General features: G+C 33.3%; 1 protein-coding gene across 4 annotated transcripts in view; it reads right to left on the reverse strand.

Annotated features, from left to right (window-relative positions):
• Nucleotides 1-19,219, reverse strand: part of LOC110021983 (glucan endo-1,3-beta-glucosidase 7-like) — a 40,815-nt gene that overhangs the window by 6,167 nt on the left and 15,429 nt on the right. For all 4 annotated transcript variants that reach the window (XM_020720728.1, XM_020720729.1, XM_020720730.1 and 1 more), the window contains one exon: nucleotides 9,975-10,020. In XM_020720728.1, the coding sequence (XP_020576387.1) occupies nucleotides 9,975-10,020 (46 nt within the window). The remainder of the gene's footprint in view (nucleotides 1-9,974; nucleotides 10,021-19,219) is intronic.

Raw genomic sequence — 19,219 nt, forward strand, 5'->3', positions numbered from 1 at the left:
CAGCCTGTGCGCCGGCCGCTGCCGCTGTCGATATATATATATATATATATATATATATAGCCCAATTGTAAATCAAAGTTGCATACCAAAGGTTAAGCCCTCTCAATTGTAGTGGGTCATAGCTCTCCTCAGGTAGATCTTCCCCACGAAAAAAATATTGCGTTCGGAGTCCGAACACAAGCTACATCTACGTCTGAACAACGGATGTAATGCACGGAGGAAGCGGAAAACAAAAAAAAAAAAAACTTCCAATGCATTGAGACCTTCCAATGCATTGTCTTTGTTGTCAGGACGTAGCTTGTGTTCGAACTCCGTACACAATAATTTCTCCTCCCCCACGGCATTCAAAAAATCGAAAGCACGTGCTACTCTATGATATTCTATGATAATTGATCCAAGTGCTTTTGTATTCAGTGCAATCAATCAGAAAGTAGGCCCTTTACATTCAACTTCTCTCAACAAAAGGAGAAGTATAGTCAACAAAATAAAAAAAAAAAAAAGGAAAATTTACATGCATATCCCATAAATCTTATATATTTACATGTGCTAATATGTAAACTTTTAATATTTACATATATAACATTTTAGAGTCCCGGTCACATCAGAACACACATGAAAAGCAACATTTCATGCTAACAAATTAATATTAGTCTTATATTTTTATGTGATTTAAGGAAATAAAACCTATAAATATATAAAAACTGTGTGATTCTACGCAAATCACCGGAAATAATCTCTCTAACAAGTAAATCTCAATATCCAAACAACAGTACTAGTATAGAATAAGACCGCATTACCTTATTGACTGACTGATATTACATCTATCATATTGCTAATGGATCTACAGTTCACTGGAGTATAAGCATTCGTCAACGAGCTGACGCAGATTGGGATTCTCCAGGGCAGCAGCAACCCTCTCTTTGTCATTCAACTGCTTGTTAACTGCATATTTGAATAAAAACGGCATTCAGTACAAGTTATATGTAGGGCTGTTTACGATCCGATGGCTCATATACCAGATAAGGGACAGATGTTGGAGGGGAACGTAGCGAGCGAGCGGAGCAAATCTGACTCGCTCCGTTCCGCTCCAGCATCTATCCAATCGACTGAGTTTTGTTAAGTGGGTTGGGAGTGCGGAGGCAACGCCCCAGCGGTCTAGTGCATAGGTAATTTTGTAACAACATATTATACGTTAGGGTTATATATGTGTTGTATTTGTAACCCTAAAGAGGTATACTGTTTTTTCGTGAAATCAGAAATCAACCGCTCCGCGTGTTCTTTCTTGTGTTTGTTGATTTGTGCGTTGATTTTTCCTAATTTCTCAACAGTTGTTTACGATCGGATTTCGAGCCGAGCTGGGCCGGCTCTTAAAATCGGCTCAGAAAAAATTTGATCCAAAATTTTGGCTCATAGCTTGGCTCGTTTATTTTGATATGAACAAAAGACCAAAATTTTGGCTCATAGCTCGGCTCGTTTATTTTGATATGAAAAAAAGTTCGAATTAATTTTCGAGCGATTAACGATTTTCGAGCAAAATTCACAGCCCTGGTTATATGTAGCAGCCAAGAGGAATAGATGGTCAAGGAGGATTCATGGAGTCAAGCCGACTAATGAAGATGATTTAGCGGCCGCTTCTACCGCATCCAATTCCATCATAGAAATAAGATGTTTACGAATTTCTATGGCTAAAAGCTAAAGAAATAAATTGTTTGGTAGCGTCAGAGCTCAAGAATGAAATAAAGTTTCAGTCCATGTAAAAGTCACCCGGAAGATGTTACACTAAATGTGCGCCAGAAAATGAGATTTTGGGACCATAAATGAATATGTGCTCTAATGATGTTCAAAACCTATCAGACAGACTAAAATTTTTTTCCTCATAATAAAATTCTGTGGTCTGTATTTGACATTACAGTTTTGGTTAACTGTGTGCACAAGATAAAAAAAATCTCTGTGAAAAAATCACCAGTATAATTACTTCCACCCTAGGAAATATGCTGTGTCGAGTGCAGCCGAGCAAGCCAAAGCAGCTGTGGTCGAGTATTGTGATTGACAGCGGCACCAAACATGTGGCGGTATCAAGACGAACTCGATCAAGTGAGCACACGACGTTGGGCATGGGTTGAACATCACAAGCACTTGAACTCTAGGTAGAAAATTGTACTGATTTTGAAGGAAGAAGTCGAGGTTTTCATTTTATTGAAAGGAAATTGCTTTGAATATTTTGTTGGGCTTTTCTCCAAGCAAGTGAGTTTAAGTTCGACAAAGGTTTCTATATGTAATTATCTATTGGAGGCTTTGTTGTTGTTGTTGTTGTTGTTGTTGTTGTATTGGAGGGTAAATCCAAACTTTGGACACTTTCTTTCTCAATTATGAAAGAGTTTTGTGTTGGTTTAACTTAAGTAAAATTTGTTTTGCTTTAAACTTGAATAAACATTCAGTAAATTAATTAGGAATTTCGCATAAATTAAATATCAAATATAATATTATTTGTGGGTAAACAAATTACATAGAGAATAACATTTCTGTGCATTTAAATGTGAATTTAAATGTGAGAATATTACAATATAGATGATTTTAAATTACTATATGACTGGTATCATCTTATCCAGTGTAAAAGCTAGTAATGATTATATGATTAAACTTTACATGAACTGTGCCACGTACCCCGGCCTGTTGGTTGGCATCCACGGTATAAGACCCCTCGGGTCGGGGGTTCGAGTCCCCTCGGGCACAGTTGGCCTTAAGAAGATGGTCTCGAATTGTTAGACATATTAGAGGTGGCTGGAGTCTCATATAATAGCCTTTGGTCATTCATTTTGAAAACAAAAAAAAATGTACATGAACTTTAATCCAAGTAAGTTAAATATGAAATTCTCTAAAAATTTCATATTTAAATGCAAGCTTCTTACATTTTTTCAACATGTATAAATTAATCTAACATAAGGATGAAAGTACATTTAATAATAATGAAAAGATAATACCTTTTTATTTAAGATAATTATTTTTATGATAGAGAAATTTAATAAAAAGGGCATCTATCATTAACATGGAATTATTTTAGGTTAATCAATTTTTAGATTTGAATTGTGTCATAATATTAGTCTTTTTGATAAAAGAGTAACTTAATTATAAATTAAAAATAAAACAAATTCCAATGAGAATAAATTATAAAACATAAAATTTAAGTTTAATTATAGTTAAAATTTATAAAGAATATTAAAATGTGTCAAGAATATTGAAGAAGTGGATTAATTGTAATATGCATCGAGCTTGAATTTTTATGATTTATAGGTTGATTCTGTGTTAAAGTGAGTGGGAGTCATCTAGAACATCAAATTTGTTATTCAAAAAATGAGATTTTCGCTAAGACAAGTAATAATATTTCTAAATTTAAGTATTATTTTTTTATTCAAGACATTATGCATTTAATTAGTATATTCTTGATTCAAGTTTTTCGTATGTTAAAATGTTATATCTTATGACTTATGAATATTTAATCTACTTACAATCTAATTTATCATATTGTTAGAAACGAAGCACGCATGTTATGAAGCACGAACACGACACAACACGATACGGGGATACGATATAATTTAAAAAATAAGGGCACGAAACATCATGGACACGTTTTTATATTTAATTAATTATTAATATAAAATATATATTTTTTTCATTATTCTTTATTAAAAATATGCAAGAATAAAATTTAACTTCATAAATTTAATTTATATTATAAAACATCATGTTTATGAAAATTAATTTTTAAAATTAGATATACTAAAGAATTCATCAAACTTATAATCCAACTTATATACTAAAATTAAAAAAAAAAATCATATGATTACAAAAAAAGAATTACTAATGCTCAGCTTTCACAAATATTAAAAGCACTTTCGATGTTCGATTTTGACAAATGTTAGAGATGACTTCAACATGCAGTGTTCAGGCTTAAAAAAAATATTCACACATATATTTTGTAGTGTCAGAGAAGTGTCGGACAACTGTTGGCGTCTGATACATGTCTGACATGGGTACGACACATTTTTAAAAGTGTCGGTGCTACGTATCACACATGTTAGCTTTATTTAGCAGTTTCTCCTTAAAAAGACATTATGTTCTCATAACATCACAATTAAATTCTTACGGGATGAAAGTTTTGCTACTCATAGAAAAATATAAATATTTTATTAAAAGAATATCACATGTTAAAATAAAAGCAACAACAACAACAAAAAGCCTTTATCCCACTAAGTGGGGTCGGCCACCTAAATCCTTTTTCTCCATTTTATCCTATTGAGTGTCATCTTTTCACTTGGTGTGTTGAAAGCTCGGGGTGACATCTATTCTCCCTGTTTTAGGTCTACCTCTACCGTTCTTAACATAAGTCAAATCTAAAACATTTACTCTCCTAAATGGGTCATCAAATGGTCGACATTTAATGTGAACAAACCATTTACGGTGACTCTCTTTAATCTTGTCCGCCGCTGGAGCTACCTTTTGCAGATATATTTGTTTCGCCTTTGTATCTAAGTGTAAAGCCACTCATCCACTTGAGCATTCTCAGCTCAACAACACTTCACTTAATTTTATGGTTCTATTTTATAGGCCAATATTCCGTGCCATAAAAAATTGTAGGTTTCACCATCTTATAAAATTTTCCTTAAAGTTTAAGTAGTATTTTTCTATCATACAAAAGGCCAAACGCATTCCTCCACTTCAACCATCCAACTTGAATTCTACTAATAACATCCCCATCCATATCATCATCACTTTACACAATAGACCCGAGATATCTAAAACGTTCACTCCTTAGATCTACTACTACTAAGATTATATTCCATGTATTCATTTTTAGATCTATTCAAACGAAAGCCTTTAGACTCAAAAGTTGACTTCATAATTCATATAATTCCTGAAAACTCTCTTTAGTCTTATCTACAAGGAGATCACAGCAACCACGATACATTCTCTTGTAGATGTTCAGTAAGAACATTTATAACTAAAGCAAAAAAAATATGGGCTTAAAGATGACTCCTAATGTAATCCTTCTTGTGTTTGAACACAACAACTAAAGTATATTTATCTTTAATTACTTGAATATAAGCAATATCAACACCTTTTTTTTTCTAAAACTCTGAAGTATTTCTATTGGAACCTTATCATAATTTTTTTTCTTAATCAACAGAAATCGTTTGTAGATCCTCCTTACTTTCTCTATACTTCTCCAATAAACCTCTCAATAAATGTATAGCTTCCATATTAGACTTGCCCGACATGAATCTAAACTAATTGAGAAATTTGTTAATCACATTGTAACCGATGTTCAATTACTCTCCCATAACTGTAACGTATGACACATTAACTTCATTCTTCTATAATTTGCACTCTTTTGAATCCCCTTTACTCTTAAAAAAAGTTAACTAATAGATTTTTTTCTCCACTCATCAAATTTTTTTTTTTTGTTTTTAAAATACATCAAAAAATTTAGTAAGCCAAAAAATTCTTGGATCTTCTAAATATTTTTATACTTCTATTAAAATATCATCAGATCCTACTAGTTTTAAAAATTTTCACTTTAAAGCTTCCTTAACTTTTGTCTTACTAATACAACGGTAGAAATAAAAATTTTAATTATTATTTATGATATTAAGATCACTAAGGCTAATCATATTTTTATAATCTTCATTGAAAAGTTTATTAAAATTCCCCAACATCTTATATTGAAGATCCTCTTTCTTCAAAGAAAAACACTATTTAATTTCATCCTTTAAAATTCCCCAACATCTTATATTGAAGATCCTCTTCAAAGAAAAACACTATTTAATTTCATCCTTATACACTTGAACTAAAACTTTATTTTCTTATCTCATTGTTTGACTAATTTATATATATATCTTTCATCCTCTTCAATATCTAGCATATCATAAATATAATTAAAAATAAAATTTTTAGCATAAATAATTATTTTCTTTGACTCCCAACATATCACATTATATTTTTTCGAATCTTTTACATCTAAACCAATTTCAATAATAAATTTCTTATTTTTATTATTCTTGGACATCATTATTCCACCGCCAACTATTTTTATTCATAAGAATTTTTCTTTTTGATTCTTCAAGTATTTTTTGCAACTTAATAGTAATCATTATTTTATCTCACATAATATTAACTTCTTCAAAGACATCCTAAATTTTCATATATTAAAATTTACTGATATTTTATTATATTTTTCATCTTATAACCGTTCATTTAAAAAGTTTAAAACAATTAATCTATGTTATGCCCTAAAAATTTCACTATAAATAACATTACAATCTATACAATGCTGACGATCTTTTTCACTCATAATAAAATAATTAATTTGTGTTTTATTAGATTTATTCTTATAAATGACGATATGCTCGTCACTTTACATGCTAAAATGAATGCAATTGAAATAATATATAAAGAAATATTTTTATGCGCATGTTAATTCGAGTTTACCCATTTATTATAATACAAGGGGATTTTAATATATTCAGGCACATTAATAACTTTTCTTTCACCTCAAACCACAGTAAAAATTAGAATTATGCCTACTATGCCGTCGAGAGATCTATCAGCAAAAAGTGAGTACGTTTTCCCTCCAGAAAATAGTAGAATTTCTCTATACATAGTGCCAATAGAGTACGAATTAGCCAAGGGAGAATTAAGCCATAATTAGACCGTTGCTAAGAACTTATTAATATATAAAAATAAAAAATAAAAAATGCAAAATACCTACAAAGTTAATAATTTAGTTATTAAAAAGAAGTGATAAAAATATAGTTCTAAATATTACTAAAATTTTAATTATTAGGCAACATTAACAGCCAGAGATATTAATATGTTCAGCTTATCATATGTTTTTCCATGGCTTTATAGAAAAATTTAGCATTTATGTTACTTCTCCTTCATTGAGCTATTGTGAATTAGAATTGTAATTATATTAATGGGCTATTTTTTATAACTGACTATTGTTGATTATTTAAATAATTCAGGCAATTGAAAACTGCTATCCTTTCTAAGCATTATTTATGTGTGAAATATTAAACGGGCAAAGCTTTCTTTAATCAATACGACATAAAATTGAGATGTTCCTCGCAGGCTGTTGCATGCTTGAAAACCCGTTGCATAGAGATTAATAGTTTCATTTTAATTTGTATGAAGATCTTGGATACATCAAAATAAAATGAGATGAAGTTACTCAAATTCAGATGACACCATTTTTTACGAGTAAAAATTTAAGAAGAAGACAAAAATAGGTCCATACAAAAACTCACACTTCTCCACAACTAGAGAAGCAAGTATACAATTAAAAAAAGGATTCTCTTAATGTAGCAATAGAAGGTAGCGATATTAATGAAAGATCGTAGATGTTGGTCAACAATGTTAGCAAAGTGTGGCATCTGAGAACGAATGTTGAAAATGAAGGTATTGTAGGCAATGTTGAGAGTTGGGTGCCAGTTGCTGGAAGAGAAGCAAAGACTAGTGGCAGCTAAAGTTAGAAAACAATTAACTAAATCGTTCTCCTAAATTGGGAGACCTAACATGTAGATGTAAAATATCGACAATCAATGGATGTTGGAATATCGATAGCAGATAATAAAGGTAGACGAACATCAAACATCAAAGGATAGATGTCAGAAGTTGGTTGGTTGATGAAGAAGAGAGATTAATGTCAAGAGTAATACATCAATGAAATTAAGTCAACAAAGGAAGATCAAAATGGTTAAAAGACATCTGGTGGATCTGGGAGCACTAGCATGGTTATCTAAGGCCTCTACAAGTTTTCTAAAATCTAAAATTACATAGGCTGCATGAATGCTCCTAATATAAAATGTTCAAAATAAAAAAAATTGAGATATATTTATAGATCTCGATGGGGCCAATCTGATCTTTATTTACAATGATGCTAAAATATTCATAATTTTGTTAGAAACGGATGCACTAAATTGCACTCTCCACCTATTTAGAACTGTTTAAGCAATCAGACATCTTGGTTGGCTCAATCTTCACACCTGATCCACCACTGGGACAAGCGACCAACAACAGTGTCTCACTATTGATGACAATGATCAATGATGACAATGTGACAAACACTGATGATGGTGTCTTAAACTGGAGAATAGAAGTCACCACGAGCTTTCAACACACCAAGTGCAATTTACTTGACGGATCAACAATCCCACAATCAAATCATCCACAACAAAGTTTGAGGCTGTATTTTAATTGCATGATAAATTTTACTTTTCGATGAGATGACAGCTATCGTTTATAGTTTGTCAAGGAAATGTGTGCTTGATTTAGAATAATTTTGAGGTGTGAGGATCACAATTATGGTTCGCAAAAACAATGGTATTAGTGCTCACACAAGGAGACAATGGATCCCACAACCCATTCTTCCACGCACCTATCCATGCCAACCTATGTCATCATCAGGTCATGATCTAATCACCTCAAATTTCCTAGTGTTTATACATGCCTCCAAAATTCCTTCTCCAAGAATGGGGGATAGCAAAAGTTTTCATTTAAGATATGAACATATTTAGAAGAGAATGAACCCTCCTTCATATTTCTTGTTTTTCTTCCTCTTTCCTTTGTCGGTGTCAATCCACAAGAAATGTGAACATTTGTTTCCCCTTGTAAATTTTGGATTCCTTATAATGAATTCGACACCTCACTACACTATCGGCCTAAGCTACAAAGCCAAACGACATTCATCTTGGCCATCATATGTTATTCACCTATTCTTACTGGTAATCTTTTAGCATTAACAGGAACATTTTCATGAAGTTGAACTTTTATGGGAACCTCTCACAAAGGCACCTCATCCTGCTCTATTCCTAGGCAAGCCTAGTGTCGCCATTGACAATATAATCTGACCTTGCTTACAGGAAAGCTTTGCCAGAACCCTAATAAAATCCACATAGGTTCCATTTGTAGCACAGATCTTTTCTTTCATTCAGCTAAAGGCAACCCCTTACCTCTCCCAATTTCATCCTTCCCACCCATCCATAGCAAAGCTAAGATTAAATCCCAATTTCCTTCCTTCCAATGGCCCTTCCAGAGTTCATGCTCTAATGTTTGCCATCCACTTCTCTCTCAAGATTTCTCATCCCTCTCCCAATGTACCATCCCAAGCGGCAAATTAGCTTCGATCAATGGAGGTAAGAAAACTATCTCCCTCCATTCTCAATTTATTTCACTCCTCATAAGGGCTTCTCCCATGCTTCTCAAATCAACAATGATGATAGTGCTAGTTTAGCCCATCCACAGATTTGATGCACTTGTTGAAAAACTTGGGACCTAGAGGGAAACCTGTCTCGGGATGCCAACTAAATCAGAATATTTGAACAGCAGAAAATATAAAATGGATTAAAGATAGAAAACAATACTCAAAAAATGCCCCAAATACAACATTGTAAGTGAATTTATAAATAAGCCGCATATATGATCAAATTGACTCAATAATTATGCTCTGAATAACTTTTGAGTCAAATTCGAGTGCATTCTGTAAGTTCAGCATTGTCTAAAGAAGATATAACTAAGAAGAAAAAGGTTAGCCAGCTTGATTATGTAAAACTAGGCACACGTCACCCAAAAGCCTGGATTATATCAAAATAAGAGCTTTGAAGTCGTGCTTGTGTTCTGTTGAATTTGAAGTAGGAATCATGGTGTTTCGGTTAACTGGATTCTTCTTTGTTAACTAGATAAACAACCTAGAGAGATCTGCAGTATCACCTAAATTCCAAGGCATGAAGTTGGACTCATACTAATTGGCCTGACTGTTTTTTGATAGGTTGAATTACCAACAAGGAATGGCTTTCATTTTCCATAAAAAAATATGAAAAATTTTCACCAGCATCAGTAACAATACAGCAGTAGTAACTTCTGCAAATGGGAAAGTTGGCAGGATTCCAAGTAATAACATGTGGTAGACTATTACACACCTGATTCTTCATTAGCATGAGATCCTGGGGTAACATGGATGTCAACCTGCAAGGTTGATTATAATTTCTAAGCATTAGGGTTCCAAAAGCAAGCAAAGAAAATATCGAAAAAAAAGTAGTGACTTCCTAGTAAGGCAAATTGAATAATTCACACTGATCCAGTATGCTTTGCCCATAATACGAAAGCAATGCGGAGCTTTCAGATGGAAATTTGAGAAAGTATACTCGACAGATGCATAAAAAATGAGCTTTAAATCGTATCTTATCTTAGACTGCAATTCATTTCTAGTTAATTTATGTTGAAGAACCCTATAATGCTGATCAAATTGAAAACAAGTTGTGTTCCCCAATCTTTCAATATCTTCTTTAGGTGTTATTAATTAAAACAAGGCCTGCTTTAATTAGCATCATAAACAGCACATGTTAAAGTATTCACAGTTTCCAATTCTACAGATTTCACAACTTGCCCATGCCAATTTTTTTCCAGTGGCTTTCCTTCAGAAGCTTACTAAGATTACTTTGTATGGCCTCCTTTGATTATTTGTTTCTATCGTTAACCAGCTACAACTTCAATATCTCTCCGTTGCTGCTATTATGCTATAAACCGATACTTCCCTCTATTAAGCTAAAATGTTACAGCAATGGAAAAATCAATTAATGCAGTCTCGCAATTCCTGCTTCAAACTATCCTTCATTACCCATAGATTCTACTTCACACGCTTCTCTCGTTAATTATTATAACTGAACCACCCTCCTTTTTGCAACTGTCATGCCTCACAGTTTTCTTTTATGGCTGCATTTATATGGAACCTAGGAAACCTAATGCTGATTTCTACTGCCTATGCGCTAAGAAAATTATAACCTTCCATCTCTATTAAATCAAAAATGATTTTTTAAAGTTCCTTTTTTTGTGTCCTTCGTGGGCTATATATAAATAGTACCTTGAAGAATAAAAAAATTATAGAATTTAAGGTTTGTAATAATTATAGCTTTCATCAATTCTTGTAAGGGTACCAGTAGTATATGTTTTATTCAAGTAATTTGGAGGAATTGATGACTAGTTTGAGGGATTCGAACATGAGGTTAAAATCATGGAACATTAGTATTGTAATATAATTCCAACTTCGATAGACTTTTGTACCATCAATATGTTTCAGAGGGGCAATCCAATTTAAATATAGTTATCATAGCCATCAAAGCTAGAGTGTTAGTGGGTGCATATTTACTAATTTGGTCCTCGCCCAGTGGAAAATAAATTTTATTTAGCGCACAAGTTAGATGTAAATGGTATACCGGTTAGCATGACAAGAGTTGTCATTACAGATGGTACTAACATCAGCATAATTACACCTTGCTAATGTAGGATGAACCATATGAATCGCTGAATGTTTTATCATCACGAGACTCAGATGATCATGCTATCGTTTTTATTAATCAATGGTTTTGAAAAAGTTCCACCAAAATAATCACTATGCAAATTGGATTTTCTCAAGCTATTGCAAATGATGATTGCCTCTCATTCCTGATATAACTGATGCTAGCTAACATGATCAATCCCTTGGAAAACCAAGATGTACGTCATTACCATAGTGTTAGTTCGCTTCCCCAACTTGGCATTAGATCGAGATTTTATCTAGCTCCAAATAGCCAGACAAGAAGAGGTACACTATATTGACTTCAGTTCTACTATTTTTTGCAGCTTTTATAAAATGTGATGCTCAGAATCACAAGAGTCAAGTGTGGCTACTAGAAGTTCTTTGGGGGCAACAAGCTCAATGTATTATCTCGCAGGTCGATGGCAATTGAGGTAGTGTCATCATGTTCATTGGCAATTTTGTTTTTTGCATTCATCTGCTCAATTGGTATGGGGGTGGGTCGTAAGAGGCCTAAATGCAGTATCTCACAAGCTAATAGCAGCAAAGATGGCATCGCACCTTCCTTCCTTTCTATTTTCATCTTTGCCTTCATGTTAATGAATTCATGCATACTTAAGGCTTTCTATTAATTTTATATAGGTAGTAGAAATGATGTTCAAACTACAATAAAAGAGGCCGCTCTCTCAGCCAAGATGCAGCCAAGCAGCTATCTCTTAGCTAAACAAAGGTACATTCTCTGGCTCAGAGATGTAGGTATTCTTGTCATGCCAAGCCACCTTAAACTTTGACAGATTGGTCGACAAGCCCCACCCCTTGACGGCTTTTGTCCCCTAATGAAGTGTCATTTAAACCCACAAGTCCATTGATGTTGGGCTTACTATTTCTGAGGATTTTGAAGTAGATAACTCGAGTTTGTATGCCTCTGATTCTATCACTAAAGAAAAAGAGGCATCTTTGGCAGACATTTTTTTCCCAGTACCTTTTCTCTGCTTCTTAACTAGGGGATAGATCTACAGTGGAAAATTTAGCACTCATTGAAGCTTTTGAGTCACCTTTATACATTGCTATAGGTTCAAATTATAGCAATTCCAGAAATTTCTCCATTAGACACCCTTTGAGTCCTAATGGCACACCTAGCTCAAGTCTAATTTATTCATTCTTCTTCAAAAAAACACAACTGTTAGCTTTATACAGCACATAAGGAGCTGATTATCAGTCTAAAATTCATAGTAGACACTCCCCAGCTTCAGACCACAACACAGGTTTATATAAAATTACAATTGACATTCTTGCAGAATCCTTTTGATTAGGTTTAAGGTCACGACTCACTAGATCATTCCATGGAAAACACTAATGCCCCTTTGAATTTATTTACTCACTTTGGTTTAGATGATAGGAGGCAGAGTTTTTGGTCCAATGAATCGAGTCATTGAGTGTGACCCAATTCGAAGCTTGGAATTAACCAAGGCGGGTACATATGGTTAGACGGTGGGAGCCAAGTTTTGAATATTCATTTATCATTTAATAAATGAAACATTCATTGATCAAATTAAATTAAAGGAGTATATTGAAAGTTACCTCGTTATTGGTTGTCTACGTCTTCTATAAAAATTTTCATTTCTATCGCTCATATTTTAATCACATAATTAAACTTTAAATGTTAATTTAAAATAATAGTAAACTATATAAAACTAGTGAATACTCGTACTCTTTAATTACAGTGATACAAATGAAAAGAAAATTACTATACAAGTCAGTTAAACTTTTAATAAATCAATATAAATATTTGATGTTATTCAATGTTTATTATATCAATAACATATATAATATTTATATAATTACAACAATCACATAAGTATCATTTAAAAATTGTACCACATAAGGTATTTCAATATCCAAATCTTTTTCCATTTACGTGACGGGTATCTTAGCAGTCCACCAATAGTACCATATAAGAGTGACTTCATCATATTCATTCATGCATAGACAAGCAGTAAATATAAATATATCATTTATGTGTTCATCACACTCAATACAATATAAAATATATAACAAACACCAATGCATGATAGTAAGTAACTACAAACGTTCATAACAATGTAAACAATAAAGAAAAGAATATATAAATCAAAATAAAACTTCTACAAGTGTCTACTATTGCAAAATTGTGGAAAAGAACCAAAATTTTACCATAGATTAAAAGCACGAGTACTCACCTCGATGATAGACAATCTCCTTGCTCTTAACTTATATTATTTCTATATCACCTATAAAGTATAAAATATTTAATTATCACTTTATTGAATTATGTTTTAATTTAATTATCAATTATTATTGTATTAGACTATTTTAAGATTTCAATACTTATACGTATAAGTTTAATTATTGTAAATAACATTAATATAAATATTATTAATTTACACAAAATAATTTTAGAATTAAAACCTAACCTTACTTTAGTGCTAACACCATTTCTTCGATCCAAAAGTGAAATTTTTATAGCCTGAATCAAATACACTTAAGTTTAATCATTTAAATAATACTCATATATAATATATATAAATTCCTTATCAAATAATTTAAATAAACACACGGTCGAAAAATCCCTCTCACGCACGCGGGATCTCCTTACTTCCTCTGCTCGATCATCTTCTCTGCATGTGAAAAATCTGGATCGAGAGTTCTGGCATCTGCTTCCTCTAGATAAATGCATGAACTTAGCTTGTCTCCTCTTCCTCCTCTGCTTTTTGACAGCGCGCACGAGAGATCCCGACTCTCCTCTTTCTTCCTTTAAATGGCCATGGCACGAGCTCTCCTCCACCAAAATCGTGAGCCGCTCCTTCCTCCTTCGTCTGTGTCCCAATAATTCGTTACCGCTGGCTTCTCCCTCTCAATCTCCCTTTGTCTCCCGTCAATTTATAGGGCAAACTTACCTCCCTGGCTTCCCGACCCTCTCACTTCATCTCTCCCCTCTCTAGCTTCCCGACCTTCTTGCTTCATCTCCCCTTTACAGCTGCCTGACTCATCGCTTCCTCTCCTCCCTCTGATCAACGCTTCGATTCCTCTCCCGAAAATAGAAAAGGGACTCACAATTTTCCCAGCTTACGAAAATTTCATCCTCAACATTTAAAAAGAATCGCAAGTCACATCTCATTAAGCATGTCAACAATAGCTATTCATCAAATTTCATGTTGAAAACTAGGGGTCATTCATTAAGATGACAAACAATCATTGTAAAGTAAAGACCAATACAAGGTGGCTCAACTATTCTCCCCTCATCAATAAAATCAAGATAAAAACATAACGCACAAAAAATACGCTAAGAAAACCCCAAACTCATCAGACCTCATCACCATCATTTGCAGTAGGTACTTCAGGCTCACTAGAAATAAGGGAGTATACTTGAGGTTAAACAAGTTGTCTTGGTTGACATTGAGTAGAAGTTGAAGCTATAAACTATCTTTTTCAGCCCATCTATAGTCTTCTATGAAGAAGCTCCTCCTGATTTCCAATCTGCAACACTCTTCTGGCAGAGGGATGGACAATATCTTACTATATGACTAGGCTAACGGTACCAGTAGCAAACGTTAGAGTCTATCAAATATTCACCCTTATGTTGACTTCCGCATTTGGCACAAGTGACTACATTACTCTGAATTGCACCTTTGTTAAATCCACCCAAATTGTTCCAGGACTTTTACCCAATGGATGTCTCTGATTGACCCACATGTTCTCTTTCATCAATATTCTTCCTCTTGTGCGCCTCCTTACGCTTCTGAGTAAGCTGATAGTCGATCTCCACCCTTCTAGCTCGTTACACTAATATCGAGTATTCATCGATCCCTAAAGGCGCTAATGGGTGTCTGATTAAACCTTTTAATCCCAAAAGAAATTTGTAGTACTTTTCTTCTGCAGTAGCGATCAATTGTGACGTAAAGTGAATTATGCTTTGTACATAGGGTCGTAATCTAGTCGAGTATATCATAGTTTGGACTTGGCTTGATACAATTATAAGTTGTTCATGTTCGGCTTGAGTTTGCGTTGAGCTTTCATACACTATTCAAGCTTGACTTTTTTATAATTTTCAATGTTTGAACTTGATTTGTTTATGAAAGTGAACGAATATTTAAACGAGCTAATAAACAAACTAAAAATTCAAATGAGTATCTAAATTTTCACATAAAAAATATAATTTTTACAAATCTAAATAAATAATTGAATAAATTATATAAATATGATATAAGCAAATAAATTAACTTACGTGTTGTTATCTAGTGCCTATAATAGATATATTCTCACAAGAATGAATTTTAATATATAAAAAATATATATTAAAATAAGAGCAAAAAAATGAAAAAATAAAATGAACCAGTATTACAAAGTAACTCATAATGTGAAATTATTCATCAATTGTTGAAATAATTGAGAGAAATCAAAGGCAGTTTGATCGAACAAAATAAAAAAATGAACAAAAGTGATGTTCTCTTTTAGAATTTCATCATGTTAATTTTCAAATAGTTAATAATTAATAATAAAATAAATATATAATTAAGAATTAATCTAAAAATATTATTCATACAATAATATATTACAAATAAATCTATAATTAAATAAATTCTAACAAATCAAATTTTATTTAAATAATATATCATATATGATACGAGCTATATTTGAGCTTCATATCGAGTATTTAACAAGTTGTTTGTTGATCAGCAAACGAGTTTGTTCGTGAACATAAATGAATAAGTTCGACTATGTTCATATTTAGTTCAACTGAGATTCGAGTTTCAATAAAATGTTTAAGCTTCTTTATTAATTAATTTGATCGAACATGATTGAGTCTTAATCGATTCGAGTTCATGTTGCTCATTGAGTGCATTGGTTCATTTACAGCCCTATTCGTACTGTATGATTGTATTCTCTCCCTGCACTAACTCGATGAACGTGTCCCACATCTATCTTCGAGCGGATAGAGGTACAAAACACTCTCTAGAAAACTCTATGAACTCCTAACTTATCATCATATTGGGTATGTCTACTAACATTTCCTAATGCTGCCCACGCCATCACCTTTCGGCTTCTCCATCCAGCACAAAAGTAGCAAACGGTATTATTATTTCATACGAATAAGTCATGTTATCAAGTATTTTCTCTATCCTCATTAGTCAGTTCTCCGCTTCAATCAGGTATTCAGTTCCCTTGAACAAATGTGCAAGCAATTCTAAAAACATCTTCTAATGCTTATCCACAACAACTGTATCACTTCCGATAGGCTGCGAACTGGCTTCCTGAATCAGCTGAGTCATCAAATCTATTATCTGAGTTAGGACATTAATGTTCACATTTATAGGTTATTCTTCATCATTTTCTATTTGACTCTCTTCTTCTGTAATTTTGGGTGTATGACTATGCCTGAATGGATATAATTATTAATTTAAATTAACTTTAATTTTTAATTATTATTATTATTATTAAAATTTTATTATAATTATCATATTAGCTCTTTTATCCAAATTATATTAATTAATTCTAAACTTTGGCTATGATACCACTTTTATCATGACCCGAACTGAGGCTTGGAATTAACCAAGGCCGGTGCAAATGATCGGACTATGGGAACTAAGTTTTTTATATTAATTTATCATTTAACAAATAAAATAGTCACTAATCAAATTAAATTAAAACAACATATTTAAACTTACCTTATTACTAGTTGTTTGCATCTTCTATAAATATTTTCTCTTTTATCTTTCATCTTTTAATCATTTATTTAAACCTGAAATGTTAATTTAAAACAACATTAAGCTAAACCAAGTTAATAAATACGCATACAACTACAAAAGAAAAGAAAAATAATATGTATGTCAGTTAAGCTTTTAAAAAATTAATATAAATATTTGATGTTATTCATTGTATATTATTATATCAATAGCATATATATATATATATATCATTATATATTTATACAACCCTCACAAAAACACTGTCTAAAAATTATATCATTTAAGGTGTTTTAAAATTCATATCCTTTTTCATTTACGTACATGAGTATCTTAGCATTCCCCTGCTAGTACCATAAAAAGGTGACTTCATCATAGTCAGTCAAGCACATACAAGCAGTTAATATAAATATATCATTTATGTGTTCACTACATTCAATTTACTATATTATATATAACATACACCAATACATGATAGCAAGTAGCTACAAACATTCATAACAATTGATTAATAAAGAAAAAAACATATAAATCAAAATAAAGTTTGTACAAGAAAATATAAATCTACTAATGCAAAATTATGAAGAACCAAAATATTACCATAGATTAAAAGTACAAGCATTCATTTGTTGACCTCATTTTTGGTGAGGTTTCTTATTCTTCTTAGAGTCAGGGACTAGACTTAGGACTTCTTGTTGGACTCTCTTAGAGGACTAGTCTGGAACCCGCACCAACTAGAAATTCGAGCCACTTCTTGACTACTTGCAGATTCATATTGTCGGTTCTAAATCCTCAACACTTAGTTGGGTTGATTAAAACCAGCGTGACGAAGCTCAAGTCGAGTACCTGTAGGACCTGAAACTATAGGAAAACTCATTGCGTCCTCCGCGCACACTCACGATACACGAATACCACAATTCACGCGTCGATACACACAATTATCAAAATTCACGTCACCTGCACCTGTAAAAGGTTTCACGATTGATCAAACTCTCAATTGTCGGAACAATCGATCATGAGCGAGAATTTTATGAAAATTTGAATTTGACGCATTTTCGACCTGACCATCGACGAAGTCGTCCGAATGGCCCCGAATGACGAAACGGAGTGCGTCTAGGACGTCGAATTTAGCTAGAGGATGCCCATTTTGATGTGACCTCGTGCATGAGCGAAAGTGTGCAAATCGGAGAAATTTGAATATCTAATATTATATAACTAATATACATATTAATATAAAAGATATGAAATAGGTTGGCTGGAGGATTTTATTTTTCCCTAAATCCTGGCTTGCGGCAACTCTTCGGCCCGTTTCCCCTTCCCAATTGCGAGTCGAGCTCAATCACGAACTCTAATCGCGCCTCTCCCGCGGGTGAAGCCCTAACCGCACCTTTCTCTCGAATTCTCTCCTTCACGTGACGAAGAGTTGACTACCTCTCTCTCCCGACACCCCCTGCCCGAGAACCTCCTTCTTGAAGCCACGCTGCCTCCACGAGCTGCGAGCTTCCTATTATGGTAAGTTAACCCTAGCGCATTTGTTCCCTGGGTCACGAATGCGGCATTTCTTCTCCTTCACGATAGCTTCTACCTCTGTGACTCTTGATGAGATGGTTTTCTTTTGTCGGGTCGGGCTTTGAGGTGTCCTCACCCTCCGGTAAGCTGTGTTATTTTCTCTCCTCCCCTCCTCTGCTATAAAAATCCCTCTTGGGGAAGGGTTGTGAGGTTACAAAGTCTGGGAGCTTGGAGAGACTGTTGGATTCGCCTCTCGTGCTTGTGAGCCTGGTGCTTGGGAAACCTAATGATTTTCCTCTATTGTTTGGCAAAAGCTCGAGTGAGGTACACACTTTCTTCTTCTCTGCTTTCCTTCTCCGTTCGACAGGGGTTGTGCGTAAATTTCTTTCCTTTAAAAAAAAAGGAAATGCATGCATATGGTGGTTTACTTGTCTTGGTTGGTATTTAATGTTGGAATAGCTATTAGCTGTTTGACTTTGTCTTGGTTGGTATTTAATGTTGGAATAGCTATTAGCTGTTTGACTTTTAGTTGGCTGAAGTTGCTATCTGTTTCTATTGGCTCTAGTTTGAATACTGCATATTTTTGGGCCTGTTTTAAATGCTCAATGATACTTAATTGGAAATGTAGGCTTACAAAAGG

The sequence above is a fragment of the Phalaenopsis equestris genome, unplaced genomic scaffold, assembly GCF_001263595.1.
Source record: "Phalaenopsis equestris unplaced genomic scaffold, ASM126359v1 Scaffold000159, whole genome shotgun sequence".
Taxonomy (NCBI): domain Eukaryota; kingdom Viridiplantae; phylum Streptophyta; class Magnoliopsida; order Asparagales; family Orchidaceae; genus Phalaenopsis; species Phalaenopsis equestris.